Here is a 22,829-nt window from a genome sequence, read left to right as displayed (position 1 = left end):
GCCAGTTCTGTATCCAAATGGCTAGTTCTCCCTGTATTCCATGAGATCGAACCTTGCTAATCAGTCTCCCATGGGGAACCTTGTCGAACGCCTTACTGAAGTCCTTATAGATCACATCTACTGCTCTGCCCTCATCAACCTTCTTTTTTACTTCTTCAAAAAACTCAGTCAAGTTTGTGAGACATGATTTCCCACGCACAAAATCATGTTGACTATCTCTAATCAGTCCTTGCCTTTCCAAATATATGTACATCCTTTCCCTCAGGATTCCCTCCAACAACTTGCCCACTACTGAGGTCTGGCTCACCGGTCTATAGTTCCCTGGCTTGTCTTTACTGCCCTTCTTAAACAGTGGCACCACGTTTGCCAACCTCCAGTCTTCCAGCACCTCACCTGTGACTATCGATGATACAAATATCTCACCAAGAGGCTGAGCAATCACTTCTCCAGCTTCCCACAGAGTTCTCGGGTACACCTGATCAGTTCCTGGGGATTTATCCACCTTTAACCGTTTCAAGACATCCAGCACTTCCTCCTCTGTAATCTGGACATTTTGCAAGATGTCACCATCTAATTCCCTGCAGTCTATATCTTCCATATCCTTTTCCACAGTAAATACTGATGCAAAATATTCATTCAGTATCTCCCCCATTTTCAGCTGCTCCACACAAAGGCCGTCCTGCTGATCTTTGAGGGGCCCTATTCTCTCCCTAGTTACCCTTTTGACCTTAATGTATTTGTAAAAACCCTTTGTATTCTCCTTAATTCTATTTGCCAAAGCTACCACATGTCCTCTTTTTGCCCTCCTGATTTCCCTCTGAAGTATACTCCTACTTCCTTTATACTCTAAGGATTCACTCGATCTGTCCTGTCTATACCTGACATATGCTTCCTTCTTTTTCTTAACCAAACCCTCCTCCCCCACCTCCTCTGGCAGCTCATTCCATACATGTACCAACCTCTGCATGAAAACGTTGCCCCATACATCTTCGTTTGATTACAAATGCGGCATCATTAGTTATTGGAGCAAGTAAAACTTCGCCTTAAAAGTATCAAAGAACAGTGAGAATTTGAAGTGATACACTCTTCTGCAAATTGGAGGGTTAAACACTTTAGATTTACAGCATGCAGTTAGGAAAACAAATGGATTGTTGGTCTTCAGTGCAAGAGGGTTCAAGTACAGGAACAAGGAGGTACAGGGCCTTGATGACAACACATCTGGAATATTGTGCGAAATTTAAATTTTGTATTCAAGAAAATATATACTTACCATCAAGAGTCCATAAGATTCAAGACTATTAGATATAGCAGCAGAATTAGGCATGCAATCTTCTCCATCTTTTGATCATAGTTGATGTTTTTCAATTCTATACTTCTGCATTCTTCCCATAACGCTTGATCCCCTTATCAAATTAATGTACACTTTTCCTATCTTTTTAGATTGTTCATGTCTCAACTATTTATTAAGAACAACTCAGTAATTTAAAATGGCTCGAAATTTCAACAATCTACTTGAAAGATCTGTGATTCCCAGATATCTCCTCCAAGTCTCTTCTCCCTCTCCTTACTTAACACTGATGGAGACATTTGTAGTATTGCGCACTAAAAAGAAATCTAGTATCAAGTGAAGCTCATTGTACAGTTTTCTATTTCACCTTCTGGCTCTCAAAAGTATAAAGCAGCAGCAGATAGTGGTTGCCTAAGATAAAGATTAGAAACCAAGAAAATGTTCTCTCGCCCATCAAAAGATACAAACTGTCATGAGTTACTCAAAACAAACATGGCTGAAAACAAGTGTAACTTGTTAGGGTATGATTACCCACCAATATTCTCCAAATTAAACCTTATGACCATGGAACCATGAAGCATGTACAAGGACAAGGACATGGTTACATTCTTAACAAAAGGGAAAAGAAGGTATACCTTAGGCACTGTCACTTCTTAACAAAAGTGAAATCAAGTATTTTGCCAGCTGGATACCAGTCATTTAGATGCTGGTAAAGCTTTGGATTTTCTATAAGCTTCATGGTTCAAATTTACAAGAAAGATGATCAATGAACCATGACTTTGAAACATGGTCAAACTTATATAAATATATCATGGACAACAGAAGTGCAGAAAAACCTGGGTAGGGTGGGGGAACAAAAAAAAAAATCAATTTAGAGATAGCTGGTGTTCATATTTGAATTGCTGGATTATTCAGGTGTCACTTCGAGATTAGGTCCTGGTCTTAACTGCAGTGTCAGCAAACAAAAATCATTTCCAGCAGCCTTATTGGAGTAAATGGGACAGGTGGCTTTTCAATCTTTTTCAGGTAGGGGTTGGTGACATCAGTTCAACAAAAACGGTGACAGACAGAATGAATCAAGATAAAGTCAATTTTAAAATATGATAAGACAAGACTGGATCAATAAAAATAGACTAATAAACCTCAGGGTTATTCATGGGACAATTAACAGGTATTTAGATGTGATTCAAAATATCATTATATTATGATTTGTCCAAAGTGGAACAGCAGGGTTTTTGAAGTGATGCAAGACACAGAATTTGAAAGTTGATTATGACATTGATCAATTTTAAGGCATTATACTAGTTACAAGAAGCTTTATTCTGGTAATGACAGGATTAGTCATGGATTCATTTAATCTTGCTATGGCTGTAAAAGTCACAACTACTGTATGTGGAAAAGATCAGTAATACAAAGTATTATTTAGACTCACTATTAAGGATCAAAGAAGAGATTTTCTAATTAACCTGTTCAAAGGTGGTAATTCACACCTCTGCACCTCCTAGTGTCGTTATCTCTAGTCTATTGCTGTACCACACGAAACCCTCATTAAGGATCAAAGTAAAATTTGAAGGTCAATTATTTCAGGATTGGGGATGACAACACACTGAAGTCATTAGGAGTGGTGATTCCATGCAAAGTATCTGGAGTACCCCACTTTCTTAGTGCTAATGTAGTCTATAGTGAAATACCATTGTAGTTAAGCAGCTGTACATGTAAAATAGACAAAAGGACATAATATAATTGTTCTCTCAATCACAGCATTATTACAACTATTCAACAAAATATTTTAAGATTCTGACAAGTGTTAATGGCATCGGGTAAGAATGAGACTATAAAACACCAATTGTCTTAATATCAGAGAATATTTTCGCAGTATCACTAATTAAAAATTCTACTAAAAGGAAGCAAGTGTGGTTGATGAGTATATAATGGTCATTGAAGAAATGACCTGGATGGGGCAACCACATTAAGATGATAAGGCATGGTAGCAGAAATCATTCATTCAGCCCATGGGGTCAGCTTGACTGGTCATGGCTGAAATGATAATTCTCAATTTTAATTTCATGCCCCCAAACTCTGACCCAGTTATTGATCAGTCTGTCTCTCTCAGGCTTGAATATGCCTAATGACTCAGCCTCAACAGCACCCTATGATAAAGAATTCCACAGCTTCAGTACCTTCATTACCACCTTTGAACAGGTTTCATCACTTATATTCAAATCTTAAATTTGTGACCCTTTATTCTGAGATAACACCCTCTGGTCCTGGATTCTCCCACAAGGGAAAGCAGCCATTCTGCATGTGCCCTGTCTTTACAAACCTTAATTCAATACGGTAACCTCTCATTCTTCAATGCTCCAATGAGTACAGACCAAATCTACTCAACTTCACCTTGTAAGATAGTCCCTCTATACCTGGTTTCAGGTCATCTAAACTTCTTTGGACTGCCTCCAATGTCAGTACATTTTGCTTAGATAAGGTGCCCGAAGCTGTTCACAATAGTCCAGTGGAGATTTTTGGCAAAACTCCCCGACATTCATTCTCCATTTCCTTTGAAATAAAGGCTAATATTCTGTTGCCTTCCTGTTAACCCATCAAACGTGGATTGTAGCTTTTTGCGATTCATGAACTTTAACTGGCACAAGGTGTAATGAAATTGTAGACACTGATTTGAAGGTGGTAAATCATGCCTCATGAACTTGATTGAGGTTTTAAGAAGCAATAAAGAGGATTGATGATGGCAGAGCAGTGGATGTGATCTATATGAACTTCAGTAAGGTGTTTGACAACGTTCGCCATGGGAGCCTGGTTAGCAAGGTCAGATCTCATGGAATACAGGGAGAACTAGCCATTTGGTTACAGAACTGGCTCAAAGGTAAAAGACTGAGGGTAGTGGTGGAGGGTTGCTTTTCAGTCTGGAGGCCTGTGACCAGTGGAGTGCCACAAGAATCGGTGCTGGGTCCACTGCTTTTCATCATTTATATAAATGATTTGGATGTGAACTGAAAAGATATAGTAAGTCTGCAGATGACTCCAAAATTGGAGATGTAGTGGACAGCGAAGAAGGTTACCTTAGATTGCAATGGGAGCTTGATCAGGTGGGCCAATGGGCGAAGGAACGGCAGACGTAGTTTAATTTAGATAAACGTGAGGCCTGCATTTTGGAAAAGCAAATCTTAGCAGGACTTATACACTTAATGGTAAGGGCCTAGGGAGTGTTGCTAAACAAGGAGACCTTGGAGTGCAGGTTCATATCTCTTTGAAAGTAGAGTTGCATGTAGATAGGATAAAGGTGGTGGTGTTTGGTATGCTTTCCTTTATCGGTTAGAGCATTGAATTTAGGAGTTGGGAGGTCATGTTGCGGCTGATCAGAACATTGCTTAGGCCACTCTTGGAATATTGCGTGCAATTCTGGTCTCCTTCCTATCAGAAGGATGTTGTGAAACTTGAAAGGGTTCAGGAAAGATTTGCAAGGATGTTGCCAGGGTTAGAGGATTCAAGCTGTAGGGAGAGGTTAAATAGGCTGGGGCTGTTTTCCCTGGAGCGTCGGAGGCTGAGGGGTGACCTTAGAGGTTTATAAAATCATGAGTGGCATGGTTAGGACAAATAGACAAGATCTTTTCCCTGGGGTGGGGAAGTCCAGAACTACAGGGCATAGGTTTAGGTGAGAGGGGAAAGATATAAAAGGGACCTAAGGAGCAACTTTTTCAAACAGAGGGTGGTGCGTGTATGGAATGAGCTGCCAGTAGCAGTGGAGGCTAGTACAATTGCAACATTTAAAAGGCATCTGGATGGGGATATGAATAGGAAGGGTTTGGAGGCAGAGGGGTTTAGAGATTAGGCCTAACATATGATGATCAGCTGAGGATCCAGGGATTGTAATTATTAGAGTTTAGAAGATTGAGGGGAGATCTAATAGAAACTTACAAGATATAATGCATGGCTTAGAAAGGGTGGACGCTGGGAAGTTGTTTCCGTTAGGTGGGGAGACTAGGACCCATGGGCACAGCCTTAAAATTAGATGTGGTCAATTTCGAACAGAAATGAGGAGGCATTTCTTTAGCCAGAACGTGTTGGGCCTGTAGAATTCATTGCCATGGAGAGCAGTGGAGGCCGGGATGTTGGGTGTCTTCAAGGCAGAGATTGGTGAATTCTTGATCTCGCAAGGAATTAAAGGGTACGGGGAGAGTGCAGGTAAGTGGAATTTAAACGCCCATCAGCCATGATTAAACGGCGGAGTGAACTCAATGGGCTAAATGGCCTTGCTTCCACTCCTATGCCTTATGGAGTTATGAGGTTAGGATATCAGGTCAACATGAACCAGTTGGACTGAGGGGTGTGTATCTATGCTGTACATCTCTATGACTCTAAGGTGTGGAACAAAGACCGACATTTTCATTTTATACTTTACAGATATAGCAACCAGGGTCAGTTTCTCTACAGTATAGATGCCAAGGACAAAAAGGATGATTACAGATACAGTCATAGCAAATAGATGGGGACTAGACTTGGAACACAAGTTAAATTTCTGACTAACAGTTAGTAGGTGGGGGGAAAATGTTGGTTAGTGACACATTTGGAAACGTGAAAATTTGAACATTGTGGTCATAGAGTCATAGAGATATACAGCATGGAAACAGACGCTTCGGTCCAATCTGTCCACGCCGACCAGATATCCCAACCCAATCTAGTCCCACCTGCCAGCTCCCGGTCCATATCCCTCTAAACCTTCCTATTCATATACCCATCCAAATGCCTCTTAAATGTTGCAATTGTACCAGACTCTACCACATCCTCTGGCAGCTCATTCCATACACGTACCACCCTCTGCGTGAAAAAGTTGCCCCTTACGTCTCTTTTACATCTTTCCCCTCTCACCCTAAACCTATATGCCCTCTCGTTCTGGACTCCCCGACCGCAGAGAAAAGACTTTGTCTATTTATCCAATCCATGCCCCTCAATTTTTTAAACCTCTAGAAGGTCACCCCTCAGCCTCTGACGCTCCAGGGAAAACAGCCCCAGCCTGTTCAGCCTCTCCCTATAGCTCAATTTCAAGGAGCTATGAACCTGCACTCCAAGGTCTCTTTGTTCAGCAACACTCTCCAAGATCTTACCATTAAGTGTATAAGTCCTGCTAAGATTTGCTTTCACATAATGCAGCACCTCGCATTTATCTGAATTAAACTCCATCAGCCTCTTCTCAGCCCATTGACCCATCTGGTCCAGATCTTGTTGTAATCGGAGGTAACCCTCTTCGCTGTCCACTACACCTCCAATTTTGGTGTCATCTGCAAACTTACTAACTGTACCTCTTATGCTCGCATCCAAATCATTTATGTAAATGACAAAAAGTAGAGGTCCCAGCACTGATCCTTGTGGCACTCCACTGATCACATGCCTCCAGTCTGAAAAACAACCTTCCATCACCACCCTCTCTCTTCTACCTTTGAGCCAGTTCGTATCTAAATGGCTAGTTCTCCCTGTATTCCATGAGATCTAACCTTGCTAATCAGTCTCCCATGGGGAACCTTGTCGAACGCCTTACTGAAGTCCATATAGATCACATCTACTGCTCTGCCCTCATCAATCTTCTTTGTTCCTTCAAAAAACTCACTCAAGTTTGTGAGACATGATTTCCCATGCACAAAGCCACGTTGACTATCCCTAATCAGTCCTTGGTCATGTAAACTGCAGCTGCAAATCCTTTCAACAATGTGTTTGTGAATGAAATCATGGGGCAACTCACGAGCTGGTCCATAGCCGAATAACCAAGTCACAAGTTAATAACTGTCTCGGTTGGGCTAGGGCAGGGAAAGATGATAGCGTATTGGGACGAAGCAAGGGACAGGTAACAAACCAGCTTTCAAAAGGATGGGTTTGTGATAATGACTTTGTGTGCCTTGCTGAATGATTGGGTGGCAAGTTATAATTCAGCTTCTGGCTTTTCAATTCACTGGCTCACGAATGGCTCAGTGGTTAGCACTACTGTCTCACAGAGTCAGGGACCCGGGTTCAATTCCACCCTTGGGTGACTGTGCAGACAACAAACACAATCTTTGTTTTTGTGTGGGTTTCTTCCAGGTTTTCTTGCATAGTCCAAAAATGTGAATGTTAGATGTGTTGGCCATGCTAAATTTCCCAGTGTCCAGGGATGTGCAGGATAAGTGGATTAGCCATGGAAAATGCAGGCTTACAGAGATTTGGGGAGGGGTGGTGGAAAGCTCCTCAGAGGGTCGGTAAGGATTTGATGTAGCTATTCTATGATTTCAAGATAGCCTCTAAATCATAGGTTTAAAAAAGAAAGCGTATTTGTACTTACTTCCCTAAGAGTGACTTTCACGACATAAACTACATTGGATCCATCTCTCTTGAAATGGAGATGAGGTTTGTCTTTCAGAATAAAGACAATATCAGCTGGGATGTTGTTTGCTGTTTCATCACCTTCCCGGGGGAACGTGATTTTTGTGCCCTCTTTCCAACCTTTTTTAATAACAACATTCAGAATCTTGTCTTCGGTCCTTGTGGTTCGGCCATCTGGGTTCAGCCGTCTACGTGTGATCTTCATTCTTTTAGTACAACCATGGTAGATTTCTTCAAGGGATACTCTAAGTTCATGAATGACAGGGGGATCCTGTACCTTTCTCCGAGTATGGAGGGAGCCTGGATGCCGCCGATGAAATCCATTCATTCCATTGAAACCAAAATGGTTAAATGCATTGAAGGGATCATGGTCGTCATCATCATCATCAATGTCCATGTCGTCATGAATAAAGTCAGTAGTCATTCTAGAGCGTCCTGGAGCACCAAAGAAAATATCAAACGGACTGGAACCACCAAAAAAGGATGCAAAAGTGGCATGGGGATCACCATGGAAAGTGTAGTGGAACGTATTGCCAGGGCCACCTGTAGAGGCTCCTCCAGCCTTCAGACCTGTCACATAAAACAGATTACAAACAAGTTACAAAGACAATCCATAGATTACCTCATAATTACAATGTCATATAACTTAGAATGGATTCAGCAAGGAATAAATGATGCAATGCTTAAAGTACTACAATATCCTACTGGATGAGTTATTACACATATCTTTGTGGTTAATAGAGTAATACAGGAGGAGAATATTGAACCTCATAAGAAACTATAGTCTAATGTTCTATGAAAATAACAGGACATTCAGATGTTTTGCAGCTAAAAAAAATTTTAAAGAAAGGATTATGGAAAGTCCTCTTAAACAGGTAATTTAGAAATCCCTTTAATGCTCAAAATAGACTGCTAAATTCTAATTACTTGCATAATGCTTGTACATTTCTGTATTTGATTGTATAAATTTGGTTTTATGAAATTCAGCGGCTAACTCTGACACTTAATGTATATTTACGAACAAATGCCCAAGAGCCAAAATAATTGATTCTCAAAATTTTTCCAAAACAAATTGACTGCCCCACTTTTATATCATGAAATCTTTTGGATTCTGGACAGTTACTATTATATTACAATGTCTGACAACCTTGATTAAAGAACAAATTAATTACGCCACAAGCAACGGATCACAAAGTCACTTTAAACAACTATACAGCTTTAAACTTTAAAAATAATGTTTCACATGCCTGCTATTTGAGGATTGATAATCATATCAACTGAAAGACAGACCAAATTGTTGAGTCCCTAAATGGTTTTACCGACTTATGCTCAGCACCCAAGTTCAAGAGAACCAACTATTCCTAATTTTATATGCAGAATTAAAACACTTAAATTGAATGAACACTAATGCAGCACACTCCTGCTGCCACGGTCAACTGGGTTCTATTGTGAAATCCAAATGCATTTTGATTCATGCGCATTGGCCTGGGTCTGGTCAACACTTCCAGTGAACCAATAGCTTACATTCAACAAATACACTATAATTTTTCAGATAAATAGCGATGATAATTTTTACCATCACAGCATAGCTAAAGTTATTATTTAAGGATTACACAACAGCAAAATTGAATATTTACATGACAGTGTATTAAATATAAAATATTGAGCAAACCTCTCAAAGCAAGTCAACTAAACCATGATTGAACATAAATGCTTTCCTTTAGCAGGTATGAACCCATTCTACATATTTATACTTCATTATTGGCTTAAAAGCTCTGACCAGGTTAATAAACAATAATACCAAAACTTAATATAGATTTACTTGTTAAAATTAAATAGAATTTAAAATTATGATAAAGGGAGCAAGGAGTTTCATGGAGCAAAGACTAATTCTGACTCGTTTCAACATGGGTTAACAAACAGATCATGCCCAGTGCAGATGGATTTCTTAAAAGTGAAACATCATTTTATTCTTTTGCATTAATTTTTCTCTTTTCCCTTTCATCTGAAATCCCTCTTCTACCTTTCTTCTGAATTAGAGAGATATCTTTTTCCCTCAATATAAGCATTATGTAATCCATTTTAAATTATCTGCAGCCTTCAAAGAAGGACTTTTCAAATTCTCAGTGATCACAAAAGTTCCTTAAATATTCGACAAATGTGGACAGCTTTGACAATTATCTTAATAATTTTAATGTTAAATTACTAAAATAAAAAGGAAATTCACAAGAGTCTGGAAATCTGAAGCACTTTAAATAGAATGAGCAAGTGGTTATTGTGTACCTACAGTTTTTGGAGAGTTAAAAAGATTCTTCTCTGCTTCCTAAAGAAAAGAAAATGATTTCCATAAGACTCAACTTGTTGCATCTGTCAAAGGAGATCAGAAATTTCTACAAATGCTCAGTCCTCACTAATTAGCTGGCACCAAAATATAGTTTGTTAATTGCTTTCATTGAAAAGTCAGCTGAAATCAAGACTTACCCCTGTGGTGCAAGTGAAGTTTTTTTTTAAAATCTGACTTAATCTGGAGTCTTGGATGTCAGTCTAATATTCTAAGGTTTTATTGCTTCAACAGTCAAAGTGAAATGATGTAACAGCACTTCATTGGAACGCCACAATTAAAAAAGAAAAGCATTATTTTGGCTTAAATTATTAGGCCAAAAAAATTAGCCAATTATGTCAGAAGTGTGATCCGATGCCTGCACTTGGTGTCCTCCACACCCAAAATGTGCTGCAACTGAGGAATTCCAATATTTCCGCCAGGACTGGATTTGAATGCATATTCTCCGTCTTAGAAATTCATTTGGTTGCAAAGTATTAAAAGCTAAATATGATGAAAGTAAAATATGGCGGATATCAGAAGTTTTAAATAAACAATGCTGGAGAAACTCAGCAGACCTGGAAGCATCTGTGGATAGTAATCAGAATTAATGGAAATGTTAACTGTTTCCCTCTCCACAGATGATGCCAGACCTGCTGAGTTTACGGAGTTTCTCCACCATTCTCTGAATTTATAACTGTACACCTTTCACTTAAATTTAAAATATGCTGATATTGTTTACTTAAAGCATCAAGGTAGTGCAAACTTAAAATTACTACAATTATCGATTTGAGACTTCAATAAATAATATATGTTGTAGAAATGCTTTTTGAAATGGTTCTGTAACTGAATGATTCTGTAAATTTTCATTAGTATTGCTGTAGAACATACCTATTTATTTTATTACAACAGACTGCATTATCAACAGGTGTAAACCCATTTGGTCCTTGAACAATTTAGTGTTCTTGTGGCTGATCTGGTTGTGGTCATGTAACTGGAATGAGGTCAGCCAGGTGGACTTCACAGAAGAAGTTCCCTGCTTGGACTAGAGTAACAGCCCAATCACCGAGTCCTCGCTGACAGTTATAAACAGGAGTGTCAGAGTTTCTGTTTACTCCAGGAGCTGGCTCGGAGCTAGTTGGGTCAGTGACATCTACTATACATGTGTAAACAAAGGGTGACTTGGTGACAGGATACCTGCCTTTGTGGAGTTTTCAGTGGTGAAGAGAGGGAAGCCTGACTCATTTGATCCAGTCCTTGTTCACAGGGCCCAGTATGTGAAAAGAATGTGTTTTTTCTCAGACAAATGAAACTGGGGCAGATGAAAAGCAACAAGTAATTCTCCTGACAGTTTGTGGATCTTTAGCTTTTTTTATGCGATTTAACCTCGCTAACCAGTCTACCATGAGGAACCTTGTCGAATGCCTTTGCCAAGGTCCATACAGATCACATCTACCGTTTTGCCTTCATTAATCCTCTTTGTCATTTCTTCAAAAAGTTCAATCAAGTTAGTGAAACATTATTTCCCACACACAAAGCCACATTGACTATCCCCAATTAGTTGTTGCCTTTCCAAATACACGTAAATCCTGTCCCTCCAGATCTCCTCCAATAAACTGTCCATCACTGATGTTAGACTCACCGGTCCATAGCTCCCTGACCTTTTCTCACCACCTTTCTTAAATAATGGCACCACATTAGCCAACCTCCGGTCTTCTGACACATCACCTGTGGCTACTGATGATACAAATATCTCAGTAAGGGACCCAGCAATCACTTCCCACAGTTCTAGGGTACACCTGATCAGGTCATGGGAATTTACTCACTTTCATGCTTTTTTTTGTAAATATATTTATTAGCAAACTTTTTTAACTTTACAAACATATAAAATTATTGGAAAATACAATCAATAACAAATATCAGTATAATAAAAAGAAAAAACACCAATTACAATACGACTGTCTACTAACTACGAACCTACCCTATAAGACAAAACAAACCCTAACACTGTGCAAAGCAACACCAAATAACTAATAGATTAAAAAAAAGCAAAAAAAAACCCAAAAGAAAAGAATACAGAACAGGTATGCTCGGCACAAAGCTCCCAAACAAAGGAACAGGAGCATTGTATATATACCCGTATTAACTCGGGAGACCCCCTCCAGGGCCCAGGGCTCAACAAACCTAACCATCCTGGTTAAACATGTGCCCTAGTTAAGATAGCTGACAAATCTATATCCAAATAACTCAAATAGAGCTGCCATGTCTTATAAAAATGGTCCGTTGTGTGATGCACCATGTTTGTAAAAAGGTCCAAGGGAATGTGCTCCATAATTAATTTCTGCCATCCCAGCAAGCCCAGAGGGTTCTCAGACACCCAATTCATCAGAATATTCTTCCGTGCACAGTATGCAAGAATATTAAAATAGTTTCTTCTCATACCAGTCTAAACATGGTAAATTCGGTAGACTTAAGAGGAGACATATTGGGTCTACTTTGACTTCAGTCCTCAATACCCTCCCTATCTCTCCCGCCACAGCACTCCAATAAACATGGAGCCTGTGGCATGTCCAGAAGCTATGGGTAAGAGTACCTACACTTATTTTACATTTGGGGCACACTGAAGATGCCCCTTTTTAAAACTTCACCAGACTGTCAGGACCTAGATGAACTCTGTGCAGAACATTTAACTGCGTAGCGCATGTCCTATTACAGATGGAGATCTTTCGAGCATTCTCCCATATGTTCTCCCATGTACAGAAGAGATCTCCACTCCTAGCTCTTGCTCCCAGACCTCACATAACCTGTTTACATCCTGCCAGGCCCTGCCACCCAGCAGGCGATAGAGGGCACTAACCGAAAGGGTGCTGGTGGAATGTAGCAACAATCTCTCTGTATCGGGCTTATAGGGTTTAGTGAGAAGCATGGTCTTCTTCTGGATGAAATCCCTAACTTGAAAAAAATGGAAAAGATCTCTGCTGGACAACCGTATTTGCAGCTCAGTTGCTCAAAAGACATCACAACTTCCCGCTCAAACAAGTCTCCCAAACTAGAAACTCCTCTCGCTGCCCATGGTTTCAACCCCGAGTCCAATTACCCCTGGTCGGAATCCTGGCATGCCAAGTATAGGCGTAAGTCTTAGATAAGCAACCCTCATTCTGACGCATCGCCCTCACGCCTTGACTGGACTAATGACAATGGGGTTCCGGCAGTGGTCCATAACTGTCATCATCTTATCCATGAACAACAGTTAATAAGAGGGCACTTCGCCTGGGAGGCCTCGATACCTAGCCATATTGAGTTCAGATCATTACCTACCCAATCACAGACAACGGACAGCAGGGAACTCAATTGATACCTCTGGATGTCTGGGAAATGAATTCCCCCCCTCCTTGAGGCAACTGCAATTTAGTAAGTTTGATGAGGAGCCACCCATGACGCCAAAGGAACCAAACTACCCCATAAGCTTCCGTAGCGTTGACCTGGGAAACATTATAGGGAGCATATGCATGGGATAAAGCAAATGAGAAATAACAATCTTCTTAATGAGAGATATTCAGCCCAGCCATGAAATTGGAAGAGCCTCCCATCTCTGGAGATCTCGCCTAATATTGTCGAGCAAGTGAACAAAGTTAGTCCGAAATAACAGATCAAACTTGGCGGTAATAAAAATGCCTAGGTATTGGAGCCTTGCCCGTGACCACTTAAAAGGGAACTTAGAGCCACCTTCAACTTCTGGCACATCCTTGAAGTTTCCCCAAAGGCTTAGTCTCGGATTTTGCAAAGTTAACCTTGCATCCTGAAATAGCCCCAAATGAATTGATACATTGTATCAAATGGGTATGGAGGTCATCAGGTTCGATAAAAACAGAAGGACATCATCCGCATACAGTGTAATCCTGTGTGCCCTCGATCTCACTTCCGGAGCGGTTATGTGGATGTTCTGATGAATGACCTCTGCCACCGGCTCTATCACCAACGTAAACAACAACAGTGAGAGAGGGCAACCTTGCCGACTACCCCTACCAATCCTAATGGTGATGATGACGGCCAGAGCGTGGCGATATAAAACCTCCACCCACCTAGCAAAGACCCCACTCAATTCAAACTGTTCTAAGACATAAAAAAAATACGGCCATTCCACCCAATCAAATGCTTTCTCTGCATCTAAGGAAATCACCAACCCCTGAATTGATCGTTGCTGAATATGGTCCAAGTTTGTCAGCAACCTTCTAATATTATTAGAGGACCTATGCCCCTTACAAAGCCTGTCTGGTCCTCTTTAACAATATGGGGCAACACCTTTTCCAATCTCAGCGCTAGGATCTTAGACAGAATCTTGAAATCTGAATTAAATAGACAGATGGGCCTTTATGAGGCACAATCCTCAGGAACTTTCCCCTTCTTAAGAATTAAGGAAATATTAGCTTCTCTGAAAGATGGTGGTAGGCATTCATGCATATAGGAGTGATTGTACATCTCCAACATCGGCCCTGACAGAACCCCTATAAACTCCTTATACAACTCACCCAGGAGACCATCAGGGCCAGGTGCTTTCCCACTCTGAAGTTGCCTACCTGCCTCCTGTATTTCCTGAACTGTCAAGGGGGCACTAAGGAGAGAGGCCTGTTCCAAGGTTACACCTTGGAGGTCCAGGTTCTTAAAAAAGGTCTCCATTTTAGCCCTCCTGTCTTCACAACCTTCAGACCGATACAATTCAGAGTAAAAGCTCCAAAAAGCCTCATTAATCTTTTTAGCATCATATGTAAGGACCCTGGCACTGTCTCTGATTGCAGTAATGGATTGGGGAGCACACTTTTTCCTAGTCAGGTACGCTAAATACTTCCCTGGCCTATCCCCATATTTGAATAGCCTTTGTCTAGCAAAAGCAAGTTCTTTCTTTGTGTTTTGTGTCAGTATTGAATTCAAGGCAGCCCGAAGCTTAGACTAAGCCTGTAGCTTAGTCACTGAAGGCTGCGCAAAATGTGCCGCCTCTGCGGCTTTCAAACGCGTCTCAAGTAGACGTTGCTGATCCTCCTTCTGTTGTTTCTGGCTAGCCAAATAGGAAATAGCTAATCCCCTAGCAAAGGCCTTAAACAGTCTCCCATAGCATAGATGGACTACTAGCCGTGCCTGAGTTGATAGTCAAGAATTCCTGAAACTCCTTCAAAAACTATTCCACAAATTTGGAATCCTTAAGGAGAAAGGATCCAAATGCCAGTGCCGCAAACCTCGCCCTTCACTCTTGACCTTAACCTCCAAATATACTCCCGCATGATTAGAGATAGCTAGATTCCCAATTTTACAACCTATAATCGAATCCAGAAGGGCCGAGGGAGCCAGAAGGAGGTCAATCCTCATGTGATATTTATGTGGGTTTGAAAAAAAGGTGAAGTTCCTGCCGGTAGGGTGAAGACATCTCCAAATATCCACCAGCCCCAACTCCTCGCATAAGTCAGCCACCTGCTTAGCCTGTGCAGAAATAGTTGGGGGCCCACTAGGCATCCTGTCCACTGTTGGATCCAAAAGACAAATCACCCCTTCTTGTGACTAAAAGTAATAAAAAATAAGGGGAGACAACAAAGGCCATCCACAAAATTTCCCATTATAAAATCCAGTTTAAAAAAAAGGAACAACTTATTCCAAGTTTCTTTCCCCCTTTCCAAAAAAGAAATTATTAGGGAGAAAGAAAGGATTAAAAAAAAGGAAAAACATGGGGAAAGAAGGAAAAAAGAACGAACATTAACCGTATTCTTCAGGCCAGTCCGTGTATTTAAAGCATCTACAAAGCTTTTAGCTTTATCTGCTGAGTCAAATGTATAAACTGAGTGCTCGTGGCTGAAATAGAGCACTGCAGGATTCCTCATGGAGTACTGGATGCCCAGGTTCTTCAGCCTCTTTTTAAACTTCATGGAAGGACTTCCTTTTTGAATTAAATCTGCCGAGAAATCCTGGAAAAACACGATTTTTGACCTCATGTACAGCAGTGCCTGCAGATCATTTCCCAATAGTCTGAAGGCTTCTATAACTTTTTGCTTGTCCTTAGATGAGTGAAAGTGCACTAGGATCGGGTGGGGGTGCTGCACCGGCCCTGACCTGTGCACTGTAACCAGATAATTCTCCTTCGCCCTGAAGAGCATTTAGAGAACTTGGACATAGTGCTTAAATGCTTCTCTAAGGCAGGTATACGCGTTAGAAGGGAAAAATGTGTGTTAAAGGCACCCCAAGTGACCTACTTGGGCTCAGAGTTGACAAGACTGGATACATCTATTGGAAGATGAGGGCAATCAAAAGATGCTCCAGTTCCCATGTCTTAGGTCTTTCCTTAGGTTGGTGAATTATTAGGGAAAATTCATACATAACCTTGCTTCATCCTGGCATCCTTACTTCTGCTATTGAAAAAGGTTCAGTCTTGGAAATGGTCTTGTAGCCAAGATGCAGTCTTTTGGGAAGTGAAGCAGCAGCTATTGTCGTCAGAGGTGTCAGCACACTTTGATTTCAAGCAAGATGTGGTACTGACATGCAATGCCTCCTCATACGGTATCAGAATAGTATTGGCTCACCAGTGGTCCATAGAGGAATGCTTCCTGGACTTTGGCTGATGATGAACAAAACATGCCCAGATAGAGAATGTTTGTTTGGCGGTTATTTTTGGTGTAAGGAAACTCCACCAATACCTTTATGGTTGTAATTCTTACTAGTCATGAACTACAAACCCCTGTAAGGACTCTAAAGTGGACAGTAGAATGCCAACCATAGCTTAAGGTTGAATTCAGCCGTAGGCTCTTATTCAGTGTGTACAATTACAAGTTGGAACACTATCTGGGAGGCTAAGTTACAAACGCGGATGCCTTGACTGCCTCCCACTGGTGGAAACACCACCGGTGGTGCTGTCACTAGAAGAGTCCGTACTGGTATTAACCTTTCTGGATACCCTTATTGTTAGCGGTGACAATATAGACTGTGAAGATCCTGTTCTGGCAAAGCCGAAACAGCTGTTGGTGATGGGGGGAGCAAAATGGCCATCACAACCAGGATCGAAACCTTTCTGAACCTGGTGAGAATAGATCACTATAAATTATGACATTATTATAGGGAGCATTAGTGATTGTCCCAAACAAAGGTTGCCACCAGATACTGGCTGAACGCCATCAGAGGTTTCCAAAATGTTGGTGAGAAGTTATGTCTGGTGGCCAGGATTGGATCCCGAAATAGCCGCATTGGTGGTGCAGTGCTAACAAGGACAAAAGTTACCGCTAGCAGCTCCCCCCCATTCATGGAAATGTCTGGGTAAACCTCAGACTCATTTAATTTTGTTTAGTGAAAGACACAAGGTGCACGAATTCAAGTTTCCACCACCAGGAAGAAAGGAAACACCCAAGTGGCCTGTGACAAGCAGTGCCCTTCACATCAAAGGGCAATGCTGTGTGATCAAACACTGAAGGGGAGGGCAGGGATCAAATAAAAATAGAGTTGGAGAGGGAAATAATGCAATCCACTCCCTGTGGCACCCATCTCTCCCTGAACAATTCCAGGGTGTTGGTGGACACTGTGTGCTCCTTTTCCAGAGACACCGGGCTCTAACATAACTGTGGAAGAGGGGCAACAGTCGGCCCTAACGACCCCCTCCACAGCCCGCTGCCTGGACCTATTTACGGCCAGTCTGGCCAGGCCGACTCGTTTAATTTTTTTTTAAACTGGTCCAGCTCCCTCAGAGCTAGCTCTGAGTGAACAAAATCTATGATGCTGCTGTTTATTCTTTTTCCCTGTTTAATTTTTTTTCTTCTTTTCCCACACTACCGTCGAACTGCGGTAGTGCTTATTTTTTCCCCAGCACCCATGTTGTGTGTGTGCAAGTGTGAGACACAGTGAAAGACACAAGGTGCACGGATCTTTATTCAAATTTCCACCACCAGGAAGAATGGAAACACCCGAGTGGCCTGTGACAAGCAGTGCCCTTCACATCAAAGGGCAATGCTGAGTGATCAAACAGTGAAGGGGAGGGTAGGGATTAAGTGAAAATAGAGTTGGAGGGGAAAATAATGCACTCTACGCCCTGCGGTGCCCACCTCTCCCTGAACAACTCCAGGGTGTCGGTGGACACTGCGTGCTCCTTTTCCAGAGACACCCGGGCTCTAACGTAACCGCGGAAGACGGGCAGGCAGTCGGCCCTAACGACCCCCTCCACAGCCCGCTGCCTGGACCTATTTATGGCCAGTTTGGCCAGGCAGACACATTTAAGGTTGACAATGTCAGTCCTTTCATTGGCTGAAGGTTCTTAAGTCATTGAGGACACCCATTCAATATGGTTGGACGTGCACAAACTTCATTCATCGTTCATCTTTCTTTCCGCCTATCTGCTCCACCCTCCCCTCCGATCTATTACTATCAGCCCCCACCCGCATCTACCTATTGCCTTCCCACCACCCCACTATTTATCTCTCAATGCCCCCAGCCCCGCATTCATGATGAAGGGCTTTTGCCTGAAACAATCGACTTCCCTGCTCCTTGGGTGTTGCTTGACGTGCTGTACTTTTCTAGTGCCCCACTTTTCAACTGCGGTCTCTAGCATCAGCAGTCCTCACTTTCTCCATAGAGTTCATTCGTCAAACATGTGGACGATTGAAAAGCGATGAGCATCTTTTGCAAAACACGAACTCCTGAAAGTGTTGGTCACTGATAATGGGTCATCATTTACCAGTAGGGAATCTGAGTATTTCCTAAAATCGAATGGCTTTTGGCAAGTAAGGACAGTTCCATATCATCCATCGTCCAATGGTCTGCTGCAAAAAGCAGCCTGAATTTTGAAGGCAGGCTCGAAGAAACAGCCTACTGTTTACTCGATACCAAACTGTCCCAGTTCCTGTGTGATTATAGGACAACTATAGGGATAGCTTCAGAGTTGCTAACAGGGAGACTATTCCGCCCCAGGTTAAACCTGATCTTCCTGGATCTTTGGCAGACAGCTGAGTGAAACAGCATCAGAAGCAGGGTAGGAGCAAAACATACCTGGCCTCTCAGAACACCTGGCAAGGCTGTCAGAACCTGAGGGTTCTCCCCCTCTTCTTGGCATTTAAAGAAGCCTCCTAGGATGCAGCAGATAACATATCCTTGAAGCCATTAGTGCCTGAAGATAAAGAATGTGTTCTGAGATGCTACAGGTTCAAGAAGTTGGTCCAGTACAGGCAGCCAGTATCCAAGGCAGAGTTGGAAGAAATGTATCTGGTGCAAAAACGCTACAGAAAAATCTGAGGGCCCATGTCCCAGGACTTGGAGGGAGGGGGATTTAGTGATTATAATGAGATTAGCCAGGTGGACCTCATACAATGCATTCCTTGATTGGGGTCGTTAACCTAGTCCACATCAGGGAGTACTGGCCGAGAGATATAAACAGGAGTGTCAGAGGTTCTGTTCACCCTTGCAGCCATCTCTGAGCTAGCTGGGTCAGTGTCATGTACTATGCACATGTAAATAAAGGGTGACTGGATGATGGCATGCCGGCCTTCGTGAAGTCATTTCAGGTCCAGATCCATTTTCCTGTCAGTATCCCAAAAACCTTGACTGCCTTCTTATTCAAAAATCTAACTTAGCCTTGAATAAATTTAAAGACTCAACCTCCATTACATTTTGCAGAAGATAGTTCCACAATTAGCAGCATTCAGAAAGAACATCTCATCCATGTCTTAAATGGCAGAGCATTTATTTTTAAACTATTAACCCTAGTTTTAGTCTCTTCCACAAAAGGAAACAACTTCTGGGTTTCCATCCTATTCTGTCCCCTCAAGATCTTGTTTCAGTAAGATCACCTCTATTTTTTCTAACTCCAAATGGGTATAGGCCATCCAACCTTCCTGCATCAACCACCTTGGAATTGTTTCTAAAGCCATTAAGGTATTTTGTTTCCTCCAAAAGGGAGACCAAAATTGTACACAGTACTCCAGCCTCAGCAATGATCTGTACAGATGTAGAGAAACTTTCCTAGTCTGATATTTCATTCCTTTGCAATAAAGAAATGATACAAACATACTCGGTCTGCCTAAGACAGTGGTCACATAAGATGGAGTTAATGATGGAATTCGAACTGGAGACATAGTCACTTCAACCACTTTGATATTTAGGTGGAGGAAACTAGCTCTTTCAAGACTGGATGCTGAAGGAGTAGGCAGATAGTACAAGAGACACATGTAATAACCTGGGGACCTGGGTTTGAATACCACCGTGGCAGATGGTTGAATTTGAATTCAATAAAAATCTGGAATTAAGAGTCTAATGATGGTCATGAATTCATTGTAAATTGTTGGAAAACCTTACCTGGTTCACTAATGTCCTTTAGGGAAGGAAACTGCTATCCTTATCTGGTCTGGCCTGACCTATATATGACTCCAGACCCACAGCAATGTGGCTGTCTCTTAACTGACCTCTATGCAATTATGAATGGGCAATAAATGTTGGCTTAGATCGCGATGCGCTCAGCCCATGAATAAATACAAAAAATGCTCAGTTTGTTTTATGATAAGGAACTCTGTAATTATAGCACATTATGTAAAACCTCTAGGCCACCAAATGTTTCGAATTATAAGATATTACGCAGGTAGAAACATTAGCATTCCCTTTATGTATCTTCTATTACAATCAAAACTGAGGACTAATGTACATGTATAAAATCAAAGTGACCTTAGAATTCAATGTTCAGTTAGTGCATGTAATATAGATTGCAGTCTATCATAACTTGACTTTGACACCATGTGTACATGAAAAGACTACAGCAATGCTTCATCAAGTTTTTTCTAACGTAATCCTATTTTAACTCTCCAGTACCTTTAAGTGTAATTAAAGATGAGCAACAAATGATGGCTTTGCTAGGAGTACCCACATCCCAAGAATGAATATATTTTAAATATCTCTTTAAAAAAAGTGATCTCTACAAAAACTGAAACAGTATATAATTAAAGTTTGTGTCAGGTCAACATTCATCATCAATATGAATTTTAAAGTATTTTGTATACTTACACCATTTTAGTTAAGCTCTCCATATTTCCTGATGACAGAAGAATCAGTGAAGCCCCTCTTTGTCCCCCTGCACCCTATATCTCCCCAGTTCACTCAGCAATCCCTTTACCTGTTCCTTGCCCCAGGGTCTTTCACACTTTTGCAGGCTGGACTTTTTCAAGAGCTATACAGTAATATCAGGTTTCTCTGGGAGACCAGAGGTTGCTTTATGGCTAGGTCCCATGACTGAAAACCACTGCTGAAACAATGTGACAAGGTGAGACTAAAGTCATCAGGTGAACCCTGTCAACAGTTCAGACTTCAGCATCTAATAGCATGAGATATAGGTCAAGGTTGAGATCAGAAAATCACTTCCAAAGCGCAGAATTCCATCCTTGGAAAATCACCAAACGCTGAAACTCTATCGTGCTTGAAGAAAATTGGTGGTAATGTGGACTGAGAAGAAGAAGGTTACCGAAGAATACAACGAGATCTTGATCAGATGAACCAATGGGCTGAGATGTGGCAGATAAATTTAGATAAATGAGAGGTGTTGCTTTTTAGTAAAGCAAACCAGGGCAGAACTTACAGTTAATGCTATGGCTCTGGGGAATGTTGTTGAACAGATGCACCTGGGGATACAGGTTCGGAGTTCCTTGTAAGTGCAGTGTCAGGCAAACAGGGTAGAGGAGGCGACTTTTGGCAGGCTTATCATCATTGTCAGATTATTGAGCAAAGAGTTGGGACATCTTGTTGTGGTTGAACGAGACATTGTGAGGGCATGTTTGGAATACTGCATACATTTCTGGCTGCCCTAGCATAGCAAGGATGTTATTAACCTTGAAAGGAAACAAAATAATTTACAAAGATGTTTACGGGATTGGAGGTTTTGCGCTGTAAGGATAGGCTGAGACATTCTGCCCTGGATTGTCAGAAGCTGAGGGGTGACCTTAGAGGTTTATAAAATCATGAGGGGCAGGACAGTGTGAATAGTCAAGGTCTTTTCTGGAGGGGGGGTGGGGGAGTCAGCTCCAAAAGTAGAGTGCATAGTTGAAGGTGAGGGAGAAGGTTTAAAGGGGACCTGAGGGGCACCTCTTCAGGGTAGTGGGGTATGGAATGAGTTGTCAGAGGAAGTGGTAGCGGTCAATACAATTACAACATTTAAAAGACATTTACATCAATACATGAGTAAGAAAGGTTTAGAGGGGTATGGATCAAATACAGGCAAATGGGGCTAGTCTGTTTCCATGCTACATGACAATGACTAAATCTTGCAGTACACAGATGTTTATCAATTGTCTGAAGATAATGCTAAGGGGTAACACAAAGTGTGGCTAAGGCTTGGTCCTTAGTAGACTCCAGAAGTTATTGTGCAGGTAGCTATTTCTAGATCTGTTCTAAATACAATAGCACAGAACATAGTGGAAGCTTATTGCATATTCCCATTGAATTCAATGCATTAAAAAGACCCTGTAGTAGTCAAGAAAGGATAATACATCATAATCAATAAAAGAACAGAAATTGCTGGAAAACTATTTGCTGGAAAAGCAGCGGGTCTGGCAACATCTGTTGAGAAAAAGCAGAGTGTTTATGTTTTGGGTCCAGCGTACAGGACATTGGTTAGGCCACTGTTGGAATATCGTGTGCAATTCTGGACTCCTTCCTATCGGAAAGATGTTGTGAAACTTGAAAGGGTTCAGAAAAGATTTACAAGGATGTTGCCAGGGTTGGAGGATTTGAGCTACAGGGAGAGGCTGAACAGGCTGGGACTGTTTTCCCTGGAGTGTCGGTGGCTGAGGGGTGACCTTATAGAGGTTTACAAAATTATGAGGGGCATGGAGAGGATAAATAAACAGTCTTTTCCCTGGG

At 41.5% G+C, this 22,829-nt stretch overlaps 1 protein-coding gene across 1 annotated transcript in view; it reads right to left on the bottom strand.

The window, feature by feature from the left end:
* The window catches only part of dnajb5 (DnaJ heat shock protein family (Hsp40) member B5), a 72,876-nt gene that overhangs the window by 24,341 nt on the left and 25,706 nt on the right, over nucleotides 1–22,829 (bottom strand). The window contains exon 3 of the mRNA XM_043687782.1: nucleotides 7,611–8,221. Coding sequence (XP_043543717.1) covers nucleotides 7,611–8,221 — 611 coding nt within the window. The remainder of the gene's footprint in view (nucleotides 1–7,610; nucleotides 8,222–22,829) is intronic.

The sequence above is a fragment of the Chiloscyllium plagiosum genome, chromosome 1 (genome assembly GCF_004010195.1).
Source record: "Chiloscyllium plagiosum isolate BGI_BamShark_2017 chromosome 1, ASM401019v2, whole genome shotgun sequence".
Lineage (NCBI taxonomy): Eukaryota > Metazoa > Chordata > Chondrichthyes > Orectolobiformes > Hemiscylliidae > Chiloscyllium > Chiloscyllium plagiosum.
Note: the sequence above shows the minus strand (reverse complement) of the source record. Positions and strands in the feature narration are given on the sequence as shown.